Here is a 15116-nt window from a genome sequence, read left to right as displayed (position 1 = left end):
GCGAGGGCGAGGGCCGTGGGGGGCAGGGCTGAGGCCTTTGCGCATACGCTGGCGGGCGGGGCGCCCGGCTGGAGGGCGCGCGGGGCGTGGGTGGCTGTGCGCGCGCGGGGGGGGGCGGTCCCACGTGGGGCCTGGGGGCCGGGGGAGGGATGGGAATCGAGCGTCCCGCCACGTCAGTCTCCCGCCCTGAGCCTATCCCGCTCTCGGCCTGCGGCGAGGGGGTCCTCTAGTGCCGGGAAGCGGCTTTGATCGAGAAAGGAGGCCTCGCCTGCCCCGCTTCTGGAGCGGCATCCCGCAAACCTGCCTGGGCGCGCCGTGCTTCCCTCACCGGCCGGAGACGGAACCGTTGGCTCCCTCCCGTGAAGGCCAGCCGGCGTGTTCTAAGAAGCTCTGTGCTTCCGGTACCCGGATCTCGGGTCCAGGCTGTGAAGACAGTCGAAGTCTAGAGAATAGTGTGTTTGTTTCTGTAGGATCCGCTCCCAGCCTAGCACCGCAGACTACAATGAAGAACCAGGACAAAAAGAATGGGGCTGCCAAGCATTCGGGCAACACTTGCAATCCAAAAAGCAGCCCGGGGCAAGCGGAAGCAGGACCAGAGGGAGCCCAGGGGCGGCCCAGCCAGGCGGCTCCTGCGACCGAAGCCGAAGGTCCTTCCAGCCAGTCTCCGGGGAAGACTGAGGGTGTGTGCCAGCTCTGCTTTCCAGCGGGCAGGGGGAGGAGTGTGTGGTGCGCCAGGGTAGCTTCTGGAGTCAGAGGCCTTGGCCGCTGTCTATGCCACCCGCCCCATCCGTGATCCGCACGGCTTCCCAGGGCGGGGGGGGGGGGGGGGGGGGGGGGGGGGGTGATAGCGCCTCCCACTGTAAGCACTGGAACAGAACTCTTGAGGGAAGGCTCTGACGGGATTAAATCAGGGGGCAGCCAAATGAGACATCGAGCCAGCCCGCCTTAGAAACCCCTCATTCACCAGTGGGTAACTGCTCTTCGTGTTGGAGGCTTTCCTGGAACTTTTTTAATAGCAAGAAATGATTCTTCGATGAGAAGGGGATGGCCTAGCCGTTGGGCTTCAGCTACGTGCCAACCCTATGTGGTGGATGCTTTGATTTCTTTGACCTTCACAACAGACGTGGTTGGGCAATAGTGGGACACAGTTATGTCATTTAATAGTAAATAAATAAACAGCTTAAAGAACGTAGGCGGCATTTAACCCACAGCAGTAAGTTTGGGCCTGAAAATCCCAACTGCTGGTATAACCGTCTTGTTTTTCATTTTGCCCCTTGTCTTGTAGGAGCACAAGCCAAAACTGCTCAGTCTGGGGCCCTCCGAGACGTCTCTGAGGAGCTGAGCCGCCAGCTGGAAGACATCCTGAGCACATACTGTGTAGACAACAATCAGGGAGGCCCTGGTGAGGATGGGGCACAGGGTGAGCCTGCTGAACCCGAAGATGCAGACAAATCCCGGACCTATGCCTCGAGGAATGGGGAGCCTGAGCCAGAGACCCCAGTAGTCAATGGTGAGAAGGAGACCTCTAAAGGGGAGCCGGGCACAGATGAGATCCGGGCAAGTGACGAGGTCGGAGACCGGGATCACCGAAGGCCACAGGAGAAGAAGAAAGCCAAGGGTCTGGGTGAGCACGGGGTAGCTTCTTGTGAGGCTGGTGAGGTGGGGGAGTTTGGGCCAAGCCAACATTCCTTGGGCTAACCTGCTCTGCCAGGATTCCCAGGAGACAACTTCCCAGAGCAGCAAGTTACGTTAGCTTGCTCTAAGCTGCGCTGTGGCCCATAGTACAGAGGTGTGTAAGTTGTTCATTGCACAGGGACTTCTGGCCCTGGAAGCAAGTAAGTTTCTTACTTACTTCCGAAATCTAGCCTGCTTTCTCTGTCTTTGAGAAAGTGGAGAGCAGGGGGCCGGAGTGGTCTCCTGTGTCAGCCAGCACTCTCTCTAACCCTCACCGTGAACTTGGGCAAGACCTTTCTCCTTTCTGGTCCTTAGTTTTCACTTCTCCGCAGTAAGATTTAGACTAGACCAGGGTTGAAAACTCAACTAAGCCAGGTTAGACAGGCAGGCCCCAAGAAGACCAAGACATCGCCTACTTCATCCAAAGAGGTGATTGTCACTTGGTCCCAGCATGTTGATAGAATGTAACATTACAAGCCAAGTGTAGCCAGCCTTTCTTTTCCTTTCCTTTTTCCTTTCTTTTGTCCAGAGGTACATGAAATCTCTCTGGATTTTTAGTAGTTGGCAACTAATATGCTAGAGGCCAAACAGAACCCCTCTGTGAGTTGGATTTGGCCTGTGTGCCTGTGCTTTGCAGGCTCTGCCCCGATCTTTTGGAGCCTCTGAAGGCTGACACTTCAGGAGTCTGATGCTGTGCTCTGTCCAGCGGCCTTCCAGGGAGACAGAAGGAAGACTGCCTGACTGGCACAGACAGTGAGGGAGAGTCGTTGGAGGGCTAGGGCGCTAGTGTGTGTCAAAGAATCCAAGTTAGGTGATCTTATGTCCCTGTCTTAGTCCCTGCTTTCCCACCCTCTGCCCGTCATCCTGATTGAAAGAGGGTTTTTTGTTTGTTTTTGTTGTTTCTTAATCTTAGAGTCAAATATTGGAAGGTATATTCGTTTTTCAGGTTCGCTGTTCGTGAGAGGTTGAGGAGGGAAAAAGTAAAGGTCGCTGTTTGACTCCCTGCATTGACGAGAGTTTTGTAGTTCTCGAGGAGACCTCTTCCCTTTGGCATCCTTCTTTCAGAAGCGCTGTCCTTGCATTGAAACAGTTAATTTGCAGATGGGACATCTTTTTTTTCTCCTGTGGACAGAGAGGGCAGCTTTTTTTCTCCCACCCCTGGTGTTCACCAGGGAGTCTCCACATAAATTCAGTCGTTCACGTATTAAGCATTTGTTGAGCGTGTCCTCTGCAATGGCACTAGGGACAGTACGGGGCAGAGCTGGGACCACAGCAGTAGGCAGCATTGGGTTGGCGGCCGCCCTCCTAAAGCACACAGTCTGATGGGTTGGCAGCCAGTTCAACACACAGAAGTATAAAGTGTGGGGCGCCTGGGTGGCTCAGTCGGTTAAGCCTCCGACTTCGGCTCAGGTCAGATCTCACGTTCGTGGGTTCGAGCCCCGCGTCAGGCTCTGTGCTGACGGCTAGCTCAGAGCCTGGAGCCTGCTTCCAGTTCTGTGTCTCCTTCTCTCTCTGACCCTCCCCCTCTCATGCTCTGTCTCTCCTGTATCAAAAATTAATAAAAAAATTAAAAAAAAAAAAGTATAAAGTGTGAGAAGAGAGGGCTGCCTCGAGGCAGAAGAGCGTGGGCCCAGGCCTGGGGAGACCCCCAGAGAAGGGGATCCATCCTTTTGCTCCCTGTGCTTTGCAGGGAAGGAGATCACGTTGCTGATGCAGACACTGAACACGCTGAGCACCCCAGAGGAGAAGCTGGCCGCTCTGTGCAAGAAGTACGCCGAACTGGTCAGTTCTCCCCCTGCTCCTTGCACCCGCCCTGCCTGGGAACGTCAGCAGGCCGCCTGGCATGGGGTGGAGGGGGCAGGGGCACCCGGGTGGCTCAATTCCCGTTCCGCCTCTCGGGGCCTTTGCCCCATCTGTTAATTGGGGAGTCGGGTCCCAGGCGGCCTCTTCCAGGCTGACTGTAAGAGGAGAAGCTTCACATTCCGGTGGTCCAGCCCTCACTTCCTGGCCCCAGTGCCGGACACCACGTCAGCTCACCCCTGTGTGTTAGCGTGCGTCTCCCCAAAATAGGGAAATGAACAATGTCGTCGTCACACTTAACAAGACTAGCACGAATCACGTGATATTCTCTAACATGCCTAGTTCCCCGATCCATTAAAATATCACTTTGATGAGAGGTCTCTTTAATACATTAGGTCTTTAACTTTTTTTCCCTTGTACTCCAAAACAGTGTTCATCTTCCCGCCCACCTTTCCCCGTGACACTGACTTACTGCAGGTCACGCAAGGATATCTCACTTTCTCACTTGGCAGTGGCATTTAACTTGTTCCTTTACCTCCTTGGTTCTTGTAGATAGATTGGAAATTAGCTCTAGAAGCTTGATCCAATCAATCCAAGTTCAACTCTTTTGCCGGAAACCCTTCATAAGCGGTGCTCTGTAGAGAACCAGAGTGCGCCTCTCCCGCTGCTAGTGACTGAAGGTTGTGCACTGGGGTCAGGTGGCTCCAGCCAGGTCCCACCCTTGTCAGGTTTCCAGCCGAATTTGAGTGAACGGATTCATCCAACGAGGGCCATTGCCTAACTACTTAATTTAAATTCTTCCAGGCCATTCACATTTATTAGCTGGAATTCTCCTATAGGGAATTGTTCTCATTTGTAAAACGGGGAAAAGCACACCTGCCTAATGGGGTTGTGATAACCATTACATAAAGGACAGGCTATGAAAAAGATAGCGCCCCTTCAGAGTGAGCCAGCCAGGGAAGGATGGATGAAGCCAGAGAGGAGGAGCTGAGTCGCCAGAGGGATGTTCTCAAGTAGATGTGGAGGGAGGGGCCAGAGCGACGAGCGGGCGGGCTGTGCTGGGAAGCACCACGCCAACGGGGCCCCGGGGCCTGGCGGAGAGGGCCGGTGGAGGTGGACGGGCAGAGGGGCAGCTTGTGCCCCTGGGCCTCCAGTTGCTTCTGTTCCCAGGGAGATGAGGTCTCCCCGCTGGGGCTGAGGAGAGGGAAAAAAGAGGAGGATGAAATAGTTGTCTGCGGGGTTCGGGCCCCACATCTGTGCTGACGGCCTGGAGCCCGCTTCAGATTCTGTGTCTCCCTCTCTCTCTACTCCTCCCCTACTCGCACTCTGTCTCTCAAAAATGAACATTGAAAAAAGAAACTGTCTGGAAGAGGGGTGTAAGTAATGCAGTTGGGCAGCGAGGCAGACAGGGGTCTTCCCCAAAGGGGTGGTCACGAATTTAAAGTGTGATTCTTCAGGCAGGGCTGGTTCTGCGTCAGGGCAGAGGACTCAGAAGGTTGATATACGGTTTATCAGGAAAAGGGGGCAAGAGAGTTGAGGGTGTAAGAAATCTAAGCCAGGTAAGAAGATCAGTGATCATTTAAAGGAGGGTTTGGGGCCCCTGGCTGGCTCAGTCAGTTAAGCATTGATTTGGGCTCAGGTCATGATCCCAGGGTTGTGGGATCGAGTCCTGTGTCAAGCTGAATGTGTAGCCTGATTAAGATTCTCTCCCTCTGGGGCACCTGGGTGGCTCAGTTTGTTAAGCGTCCAGCTTCGGCTCAGGTCATGATCACGCAGTTCGTGAGTTTGAGCGCCACGTCAGGCTCTGTGCTGACAGTTCAGAGCCTGGAGCCTGCTTTGGATTCTGTGTCTACTTCTCTCTCTGCCCCTCCCCTGCTCCTATTCTGTCTCTCTCAGAAATAAATAAACATTTAAAAAATTACTTTTTTTAAAGATTCTGTCTGTCCCTCCCTCCCCTGCTCTGCCCCTCTCCTGCTCACACATGCATGCACATACGCTCTTTCTCTCTCTCAAAATACATCTAAAGCTATACTGTTATATATGTTTTACATATAAAGTAAAGGAGGGTTCAAGGAAAGTGAAAGGATGGTTGGGTCATTGAGTTGGAGATCCAGTATGGTAGAATTTCTGGGTCCACAAATATTAGAGGGAATGAGCTAGAATGACAGGTGTAGTGGCCCAGCCCTGGGTTGAGATGAGGGAGGTGCATGTGTTTCTGGGTAATGAATGACAGTCTAGACCTGACTGTCCAGGACAGTAACCACTGGCCAAATGAAGTGTTCCTACTCTGGATTTGGGTGTGCTGAAAGTGTTGTAAGATACACATCCGATTTCAAACACCTAAGGAAAGGGGGAAAATAAAATATCTCCAATTTTTGCATTGATTTCAGGTTGAAATTAAAATATTCAGGTATTAGATTAATTATTTTACTAATGTTAATTTCATCTATTTTTTACTTTTTAAATTTTTTTTAATGTTTATTCATTTTTGAGAGAGAGGGAGACAGAGGGAGACACAGACCAAAACAGGCTCCAGGCTCTGAGCTGTCAGCACAGAGCCCGACATGGGGTTCGAACTCACGAAGTGCAAGATCATGAGCTGAACTGAAGTCTGATGCTTAACCAACTGAGCCACGAAGGGGCCCCTACTCTTTACGCTCCTTTTTTTTTTTTTTTTTTTTTTTTTGATAGAGAAAGCACGAACAGGGGAGGGTCAGAGAGAGAGGGAGACACAGAATCCGAAGCAGGCTCCAGGCTCTGAGCTAGCTGTCAGCACAGAGCCCGACGCGGGGCTCGAACCCACGAACTGTGAGATCATGACCTGAGCCCAAGCCGGACGCTTAACTGACTGAGCCACCCAGGCGCCCCTACTCTTTACTTTCTTAATGAAGCCACTAGAAAACCTATAATTACGTGACTGAGTCGCACTGTGTCCACGTTGAATAGGCTCCAGGGTGGGATGCTGATCTGGGGAGGGGACAGGGCCCGAGGAGGAGGTTAAGGTCTGTCCATAAAATAAGGCCAAAATATTAACAGCCATCATGTTGAGAGAAGTGGTGCTAAGTCCCAGGGTAGCAAGAGGGAGTGATGGAGGTCTGCCGAGTACAAGGACAGGGTGGCAAGAGAGCTCATCTGAGGGCATGAGTGTCCCCAGAGTTGAAAGAATAATGGTCCAAGTTTGGAGAGCTCTCTTTCTTGAGGCAGAGCAGTCACAGAGACTGGGATCGGCACCCCTGCTTGTCCCGAGCGCTCGTCTCTATGTCCTGGAGATGGGGCCCCTGGGTTTACTGATGTGTGTAAAGCTCCCACACCGTGTCCAGGCGAAGCGGTGGGGGCCGGGGACTGTGGGGCATGGCGGGGGATCCTCAGGAAGAGTCCCACAGGTTACTTACTCGCCCTCCCTGCCCCCAGCTGGAGGAGCATCGGAACTCCCAGAAGCAGATGAAGCTGCTGCAGAAGAAGCAGAGCCAGCTGGTGCAGGAGAAGGACCACCTGCGCGGGGAGCACAGCAAGGCCGTCCTGGCCCGCAGCAAGCTGGAGAGCCTGTGCCGCGAGCTGCAGCGCCACAACCGCTCCCTCAAGGTGGGCCGGGCCCCCCCCCCCCACTCTGGCTTCCTGGACTCCTGCTCCTCTGTGGTGGGCTTGCCCCTCAAAAAGTAGTGCGACTTTGCCCAGTGGCACCCTGCCTTAGAGCATCTAGTCACCGCTTGACCTGGACTAGTTAGGGTCCGGTGAGCTGAGCGCCGAGGCACCGCACCCGTCACCAGCCATTGCAGGGAGGCCCGGGCCCTGCGCTGCCAGGCCGCCCCTCTCCCAGGCTCCAGCAATCCGGGGGCTGTCTCTTTCCCCCTGGTTCTGCTCCTCCTAGGATGAGGTTCATCTGGTCAAAGCCTGGTCACTGCTGTGACCTCTCGGGGGAGGAGGGGTTATGTGTCCTTTATGTCTTTCTTACAGATTTGGGTCTGTGACTATGGTAGTTTGCAACTTGTTTTGCTTATTTTTAGTTTGTCTTTGAAAACATTGCAACGTTAACATACACTTGATGTGAGAAATTCAAAGGTGACAAAAGTATAACAAAGGTGACAGTTGCCCACCCTCTTCAACCCGTGTTTCACAGTAACTTCCGGGAAGTAATTCTACTTACATGTAACTTTATGCACTGCCTTTAGACTTCCCTGAACACATGTAGAGTTTTTTACACTTGATCTTAGCCAAAAGGCCGAGAAGCGATGTAGAGTTTTTTAAATGGAAAAACTATGGTTACGTTGCTTCATGTTCTGTTTCATTTTCTCACTGTGCATAATGCCTTTCTTTCCTCATCAGTTTGTTTCCGAGTGTCTGTCTCATTTTTAACAGCACTGCTGTGTGGATATACTGTATTTTATCAGTGCCCTAGTTAAGGAATTTCTGGGGTTGTTCCCTAATTTTTCACAATTATGTGAATAGAGCAAAATGACAATTCTTGTTATATTCATCCGTAGCTGATTATATAGAATTTATCTATAGGCTAAATCTCAGCAGTGAAATGTCTGGGTCAAAGAGCGTGCAGACTGAAAATGTTAACGGCTCAGCCAGATTGCCTGCCCACCGTAGTGTCTGCGTACCTGGGTCTGCACACGGTTGCGCCCCCCGGCCCCCGTGTTACTGCCTTTGAATTGGTTGGTTGGTTGGGGGTGGGGAGGAGAGGGGAGAGATGAAAGCACAAGAATCAGACTTCTTACCTTGAGGTCTGGAAGAATGGGCTCCGGGGGGGTCTGGCTTGCTTTAGAAGGGCACCTATACGTATGCCTGCATTTTTCTAGGAAAAGAATCTCTCACTAGATGTCACCTGATAGAGGGGTTCTTTAGGAGCCCCTTTTGCAGGACTTCTTGGAACTCGGCTGCTCCTGCCTTGGAGAGCAGGGAGGGTTAGACCATTGCTGACCGGGGACCAGCGGGTGATGACGCAGGGGCTGACTTCTCTGCCCAGGAAGAAGGTGTGCAGCGGGCCCGGGAAGAGGAGGAGAAACGCAAGGAGGTGACGTCACACTTCCAGGTGACACTGAATGACATTCAGCTGCAGATGGAACAGCACAACGAGCGCAATTCCAAGCTGCGCCAGGAGAACATGGAGCTGGCGGAGAGGCTCAAGAAGCTGATCGAGCAGTATGAACTGCGGGAGGAGGTAAGGGGTGCCTCACGGCCGTCACCCAGCTCCAGGCCAGCTTTCCCGCACGGCCCAACAAGTATGGAAGATCCCCACATCCCTTGTATTCAGTTGCTTCCACCTCTGAAGTAGCACTTGAGTCCATGCCCTGTCTCTCGCCCGGTCCTGGCTCCCAGGGCTCCTCCAGGGGTTAGGACTGCCACCCGTTGAAGTCCACACACCTCATCGTGGTAGATGGGGCAGGTCTTTGCCAACTGAGCTAAGCCATTGTGTTGAGGGAGGTGTCATCTTTGTTCTTTCTTCCCATTTACAAGGGAATCGGGCTACAAAAGTGAGGGTTATTAGCCCAGCAAAGTGATCTCTTGGGGCTGGAGGTTTGAGTGTATTTATTACTTAGCTTCCTGGGAGCTGAGTCCAGCCCTGTGCACACCCAGGACTGCCTGGAGAGAGACCAGGTGAGGTTGGGAAGTAGATCTTGCGGGGATCTGGGGCCCACATGCTAGATTACACGTGGGAGTCCATGTCAGAGTGAGATGGGAGGCTGGCCAGGGTACCCTCATCTCTGCAGATGGGACACCCCTGAAGCCATCAGGCATCCCCGAGAAAGGGAGCTGCTGACAGGTGGCCTTCCCACCGTGCTTTCCTGCAGCACATCGACAAAGTCTTCAAACACAAGGACCTGCAGCAGCAGCTGGTGGATGCCAAGCTCCAGCAGGCCCAGGAGATGCTGAAGGAGGCGGAGGAGAGGCACCAGCGGGAGAAGGATTTTGTGAGGCTCCGGCCTTGGGGGTGGAGGGTTGGGTTCTGCTTGGCACATAGTTAACGTTTGGAAGGGAAAGGTTGCTGCCTGGCCAGACCAGGACACTTCTTCCTCAGATAGCAGTAAGAGCAGGAAGCGTCAGTGGGCTCTGGGGCATATGGCTAAAATAAAAGGCCAAGCAGCCCCTAGGGGTTACTGACAGGTCTGGGGTCCTGTCTTGGAAACAGCTCCTCAAAGAGGCAGTGGAATCCCAGAGGATGTGCGAGCTGATGAAGCAGCAGGAGACCCACCTGAAACAGCAGGTGAGACTGTGTGCTGACCCTGTGCCTCTGAGGTCCCCTCACCGAGACCCATCCTGGGGGAGGGAAGTGGGACCCCCGTTTTAGGACCACCTTGCCTGCTGTGTGACCTCGCTGAGCCTTTGTTCCCTCTGGCCCTGCCAAGCACCTGCGGTGGTGGCCAGGTGGCTAGGTGAGCTTGAAGGACCTCGTTCCTAGTTGGAAGTGTGTGCTGCTTTGGCAGAGGCGGTGATGGATGGTTATTTTTAATTACATAAATTGTACTTAAGAAGAAAAGTTTGGAAACAAACATGAAGGCAAAATGTAAGGCAGAAGAAATCCTGCTTTCCAGGCTTAGCATTTTGGATTCTGTCCTTCCAAACACATAGCTTTTGTTTTAAAGAAACATGGTACCTCAGTGGAATTGTTGGGTCAGAGGTCCAAGGATGGGTCTGACTGTGTTAGCCAGAGGTGCGCCCCAGAGAAGCCGAATCTTATCCCTGGGCTTCTTTCTCACCCAGCTTGCCCTATACACGGAGAAGTTTGAGGAGTTCCAGAATACTCTTTCCAAAAGCAGTGAGGTGTTCACCACATTCAAACAGGAGATGGAAAAGGTAACAGTGTCCAGGCTGCGTGTGGCTTCAGGGCACAAGCTGCTTCGAGCACTGGGCCTGTCTTCGAGAAGCCCCAGCCCCTGGGGTGCCCTGTGTGGGAGCTGTTTACGGTAACAGTGTGCTTGATAGCAAAGGTGGGCTCTCAGACATCCCTGATTCGTGCAGCCTTCAGGCTGTCCTGGGGAAGGGGAAGCCTTGTCATTTCCTGTAAATGGTGGTGGCATTTAACATTAGAGGTCCTGGTGTGGCATCAGAGGCACCAACTGTGCCCTGCAATGCCTTGCTCCCCTCGGAACTGTTGCCCACCATGGAGACACAGATGCATAGACAGTCTGGCCCCCTGACTGCTTCCTTCTGTCTTCCCCGTAACCCAGATGACTAAGAAGATCAAGAAGCTGGAGAAAGAAACCACCATGTACCGGTCCCGGTGGGAGAGCAGCAACAAGGCGCTGCTTGAGATGGCCGAGGAGGTGAGCTGCGTGTGCTCTGCAGCGCGGCCTGGGGAGGGTGGGTGCAGTTTTGGGTGTTCGGCCCTTTCCTGTATTTGTACCAGTAAGTCATGCAGCTGGTGTAAGGTGAAGCTGAGACCCACGTGTCCATCTGTCCACGCCCAAAGGCTCTGCCAGCTGTCTCCCCGCGGGAGGTGGTGAGCCCAGTAGTAGGTCTGCAGTAGAAGCAAAGAGAGCAAATGGAAGAAAGAAATACAGGAACTGAAAAACCAAGGGGTGCCAGTGCTGTGCACAGTTTATATGCAGAGTGGCTCAGCTAAGTTGATTTCATGGTTTGAGATGTAGGAGAAGGGAACTAATTGCTGGAGTAGCTACATGTGCCAGACCCTCCTGCATATTTTAGCTAATGCCAGTTCATTGGATCTTCTCAAGACCTGTGAGGTTGCTGTTAGTGGTCCATTTTAACTGATAAACGAGGGAATAGCCTCTAAAGCCAAGTCTTAAATTTGCCAAGGTCATCTGATGGATAACCGGAGAAACACAGTCTTCAAGCCATGTCCCTTCCCTGCACCACACTGCCCCCTACCGACAGCCAAGTCTTGACATACGCCAGGGCTGTTTTCCTAGGAAGGCGCCAGCTTTTGACTGTAGTCTGCTCCCAGCATCATTCAAGTGTATTATTTCAAGTATTCAAGTATGAATGTTTTCTACCAGGAGGTACTGTTGCATGAGGGGTTGGTGGCACAGCACTGAAGGCCCCTCTTCTCCCCCTAGAAAACACTCCGGGACAAGGAGCTGGAGGGCCTGCAGGTGAAAATCCAGCGGCTGGAGAAGCTGTGCCGGGCGCTGCAGACAGAACGCAATGACCTGAACAAAAGGGTACAGGACCTGAGTGCTGGCGGCCAGGGCTCCCTCACGGATGGTGGCCCTGAGCGAAGGCCAGAGGCTCCAGCTGCCTCCAAGGAGCGTGGTGATGAAGGGCCTAGCTCCCCAAGGGCCACAGAAGCCCCTTGCTGCACTGGAGCACCAAGCACAGAAATAGCCGGCCTCGCAGGGCCCCAGGAGCCCACCTCCACCACTGCCTAGGGAGCCTGGCACGGTGAGGGGCGTGCTGGGAAGCGAGCAAGCAGCCCAGCCAGGCCTGGCCCATGCGAGGCTCCCGCCGCTAAGTCCAGTGCTGAGGCCCAGGGTGCTCTGACCTGGCAGGCATCTGACACTTTGCAGTTTTGGATTTTGTGGGTCAGTTTTACATACATACGGCATATGTGCAAGGCCTCATACATCTCTATCTGTAAGTGTAAAATGGGCTTGCACTGGAGGTGGGGGTGTGTACAGGTGAAGTCACTGGCTCTTCTAGGAGCTCAAGAGTCTTAAAGAGGAGCTGTCATCTGTAGCTGCTATCACAGTGCGCTGGCACGACAGGTGACTTGAGCATTCCCCTGCCTGATTTGAGGCTCAGACCCCTCCCTCCCTGCCCTTCAGGGCTCGTGACAAGTGACACACTCAGGCCTCGACCATGTTTCCCTTGTTAGCAGGGCTTGGGGGGTCCTGGCCTTCCTAGCTCCCCTGGAAGCGCCTTTGCTTCTCTCAGCCTGGGGACAGGGACCCGGAGCAGGACCTGGCAGGGCCCGCACAGCTAGGGGCAGGCTGCTGTCCTGCCTCAGACGGGAGACCAGGGCCAAGTTGCTATGGACTGGTACACTATTAGGGAGCCCTCGGGCACCGCTTCCCCTGCCCGCAGGTGGTGCCGGGACCAGGCCAGTGATGCTTCTCAGTAGCCTTATCATTCACAGGTGCCTCTCTAGCCTGCACAAATGATTGACAAGAGATCACCCAAAGGATGCTTTCTGAAGGTTTTTGTTTTTTTGTTTTTTTTTGTTTTGCACATGACTGTGTGTGCTGATCTGCGGAAGGAGGAGGGGTCCTGGAGCAGTTGGTCTCCGGTGCCACCACCCTCACCACCTGACTTGGTACCTTTGCCACATTGGTGCTGAGGTCCCCTGTTTGGTGAAATCAGACGTGGTAGGAGAAGGAAAAGGGCATTTGATGGATTTGCCACAAGCTTGCCTTTGTGTTTCAATCCTGGGAGGCCACCGCTCATTCCCGTCACTCCTGTCTCCATGCGGAAGTTGCCGGGTCCGTGCCCAACTGTCCCTTTGGCTTCTATGAGTCTGTTTCTGTTTCTAACCCCATCCCTAATGTGCAGACCTTGAGATTTGCCCTGGTCCCATTGCCCAAGGAATAAGAGCTGAGTACGTTCTTGACACGCCCCCTCCCAGCTCTTGCCCGACAGCTGAGGCGCAGAGCGAGGTCTGACCACGGTGCCGCAGAACTCCACGGGCGGCTGCAGATACTTGCGTCTGGCCCCTGCCTCCAAACTTGGTACTGTAGACTGAAAGTTGTGCTGGTTGCACATTTGCCAGGGCATTAGCCATTCTGTACAGAGCAGTGTTCTGGAACAACAGAACAGGTCTCAGATCTGGAGGCTGAGTTCTGCTGGGCTTGAGGTACTACACCCACCTCCAGCCAGGCCTTGACTTCGGTGCTGCTGAGGGAGCTGCCAGCCACGAGGCACGGGATCATAGAGCTCTTCTTGCTGGGTTTCCCTGAAGCTCATTCATTACCCCATAGGTCCCTTCATCCTGCACAGCCAGCCCGCTCTCCACACCCTTTACTTTGGTCCGTCACATAAATAGGTTCGTGGAGTGTTGAGTACTCCTGAACCACGTTATAACTTAGACCAGAGATGGCAGATGAATGGCACGTCATTTTTCCTCTGCACCCCGTGGCAGATATCACTGATTGGCCCAGAATGTCTCCCAGTAACCTCCAGTACATCCTCGTTTCTCAAGGTTCCCCCAGGAGCCAGTGGAAGTGTTGAGATTGACTTGCCATCTCTGGCTGAGCTCCTAAGTGTTCCTAAGATCTTTCCCTCTGAAATGCCTGTATCTGGAATGGTCCCAGGATATGCCTTTTCTTGCCCCAATAAGGCCTTTTTCCAACAACCCCTGCGTCAGGCGGAGACACACAAGAGCTGCTGACCCCATACAGGGTTTGCTTGGTTCTGGAAGCACAGGGAAGAGGCAGAAGCTTCTGTCTGCCTGCTTTAAGTAGCAGGAGGCCTGTGTGATTGCATCCCTTGCTTCAGCTACCTCGCAGAGCCCATGGGGTTGGGCTGGTGGGGAATCAAGGCTGTGCAGCACAGCAGCCCTCTGGGAACCAGTCTAACTACTGTGGGGCATGGGGCTTCGGTGAGCAAGGTGTGGCCCCAGCTGGGCTTCTCACGTCCAAAATCTAGGTCCTGGGCAAGTCGAACCTTTGCTCTCAGCTCCAGCCCATGTCTAGGTATCCAGACTGGGCTGTAGGTGGGAATCCCATTCTCCCTTTTCCTCTTCCTCTCCACTGACCAAATCACACCAATCACTACAGCTGCTCTGCTCGTTCTGCTTTCCAAAGTCAACCCAGGTACCTGGGTGCTGCCCTGATCAGCCAGGAGCCTGGGCCAGATGCAGGGAAGGTGGCCTATCTGAATGAAGGCCAGTGCCTTCCTCACCAGGGCAGGTCCCACGCACGTGACCTCAGTTTTAGGACCAAGTGCTGTGTTGGATTCTTCAATTGCTAGCTTTCCTCCAGGGGACCAGAGCCAGTGAGGCTCAGAGCCCAGAGCCCTTGGCCCTACCGGGCGGTAGTTTATATTCTGAACCCTGTCCAGCTGAGAGCCTCACATACACCAGATTGTTGAGAGGTATCAGCAGCACTTTGTTACAATATGTTTTCCATGAGGCTTTTGGACCATGGGCTGAGCTCAGGCACTTTCTGTAAGAGAATGTTCTGTCTGTAAAGATGGTTATTTCCATTCCTCTGCCCCCATCACAGTGGCCCTGCTGAGGGCTGACCAGGAGGCCAGTGGAACTGCCCTGGTGGCCGTGGGGGAGTGCCAGAGCCTGCCAAGCTGATTATCCAGCTGTGGCTCCCATCTTCCCACCTTGGCGGCGCAGAGGTGGTCACCCCAGGGACAGCCAGGTCTAAGCCTGGGGGAGGGGTGCTGCCTTCTGTCCCTGTAACTGCTTCCCATATGGCTCAACCTGGCCGCCCAGATTTGTTTGAGAGCTGTGCCAACAGCTTCTTTGTCTCCTTTTGGTATTCACAACAGCCAGGGACTTGATCTTGATGTATTTTAAACCACATTAAATAAAGAGTCTGTTGCCTTACTTGTTTCTCTTCTGATCTTTGTGGTCATTGGTGCTTCTGGATTCATCTAGCGGCCACTGACTTGTCTGGCTCTGCTGCAAAGCTTTTGGCTGTGCCCAGCTATCGTGCATCTTCTGTAGCAACCCCCACCCCCAGCAGCTGCCTTCCAGGAATTCCCACGGGCAGATGCATTCAAGCTGCCCA

At 53.6% G+C, this 15116-nt stretch overlaps 1 protein-coding gene across 2 annotated transcripts in view; it reads left to right on the top strand.

The window, feature by feature from the left end:
• The window catches only part of TXLNA (taxilin alpha), a 15332-nt gene extending 400 nt beyond the window's left edge, over positions 1 to 14932 (top strand). The window contains exons 2-11 of one of the 2 annotated variants that reach the window (XM_029947568.1): positions 471 to 680; positions 1286 to 1624; positions 3365 to 3456; positions 6886 to 7056; positions 8444 to 8638; positions 9270 to 9389; positions 9608 to 9682; positions 10180 to 10272; positions 10647 to 10742; positions 11496 to 14932. In XM_029947568.1, coding sequence (XP_029803428.1) covers positions 503 to 680; positions 1286 to 1624; positions 3365 to 3456; positions 6886 to 7056; positions 8444 to 8638; positions 9270 to 9389; positions 9608 to 9682; positions 10180 to 10272; positions 10647 to 10742; positions 11496 to 11807 — 1671 coding nt within the window. In that variant the 5' untranslated portion in view covers positions 471 to 502 and the 3' untranslated portion in view covers positions 11808 to 14932. Of the gene's footprint in view, positions 1 to 147; positions 681 to 1285; positions 1625 to 3364; positions 3457 to 6885; positions 7057 to 8443; positions 8639 to 9269; positions 9390 to 9607; positions 9683 to 10179; positions 10273 to 10646; positions 10743 to 11495 lie in introns of those variants that run through there. The other variant, XM_029947569.1, reaches the window with a different exon arrangement.
• The last annotated feature ends 184 nt before the right edge of the window (positions 14933 to 15116 follow it).

Source organism: Suricata suricatta, chromosome 8 (genome assembly GCF_006229205.1).
Source record: "Suricata suricatta isolate VVHF042 chromosome 8, meerkat_22Aug2017_6uvM2_HiC, whole genome shotgun sequence".
NCBI lineage: Eukaryota > Metazoa > Chordata > Mammalia > Carnivora > Herpestidae > Suricata > Suricata suricatta.
The sequence above is the reverse complement of the archived record's forward strand: the minus strand, read 5'-3'. Positions and strand labels throughout refer to the sequence as shown.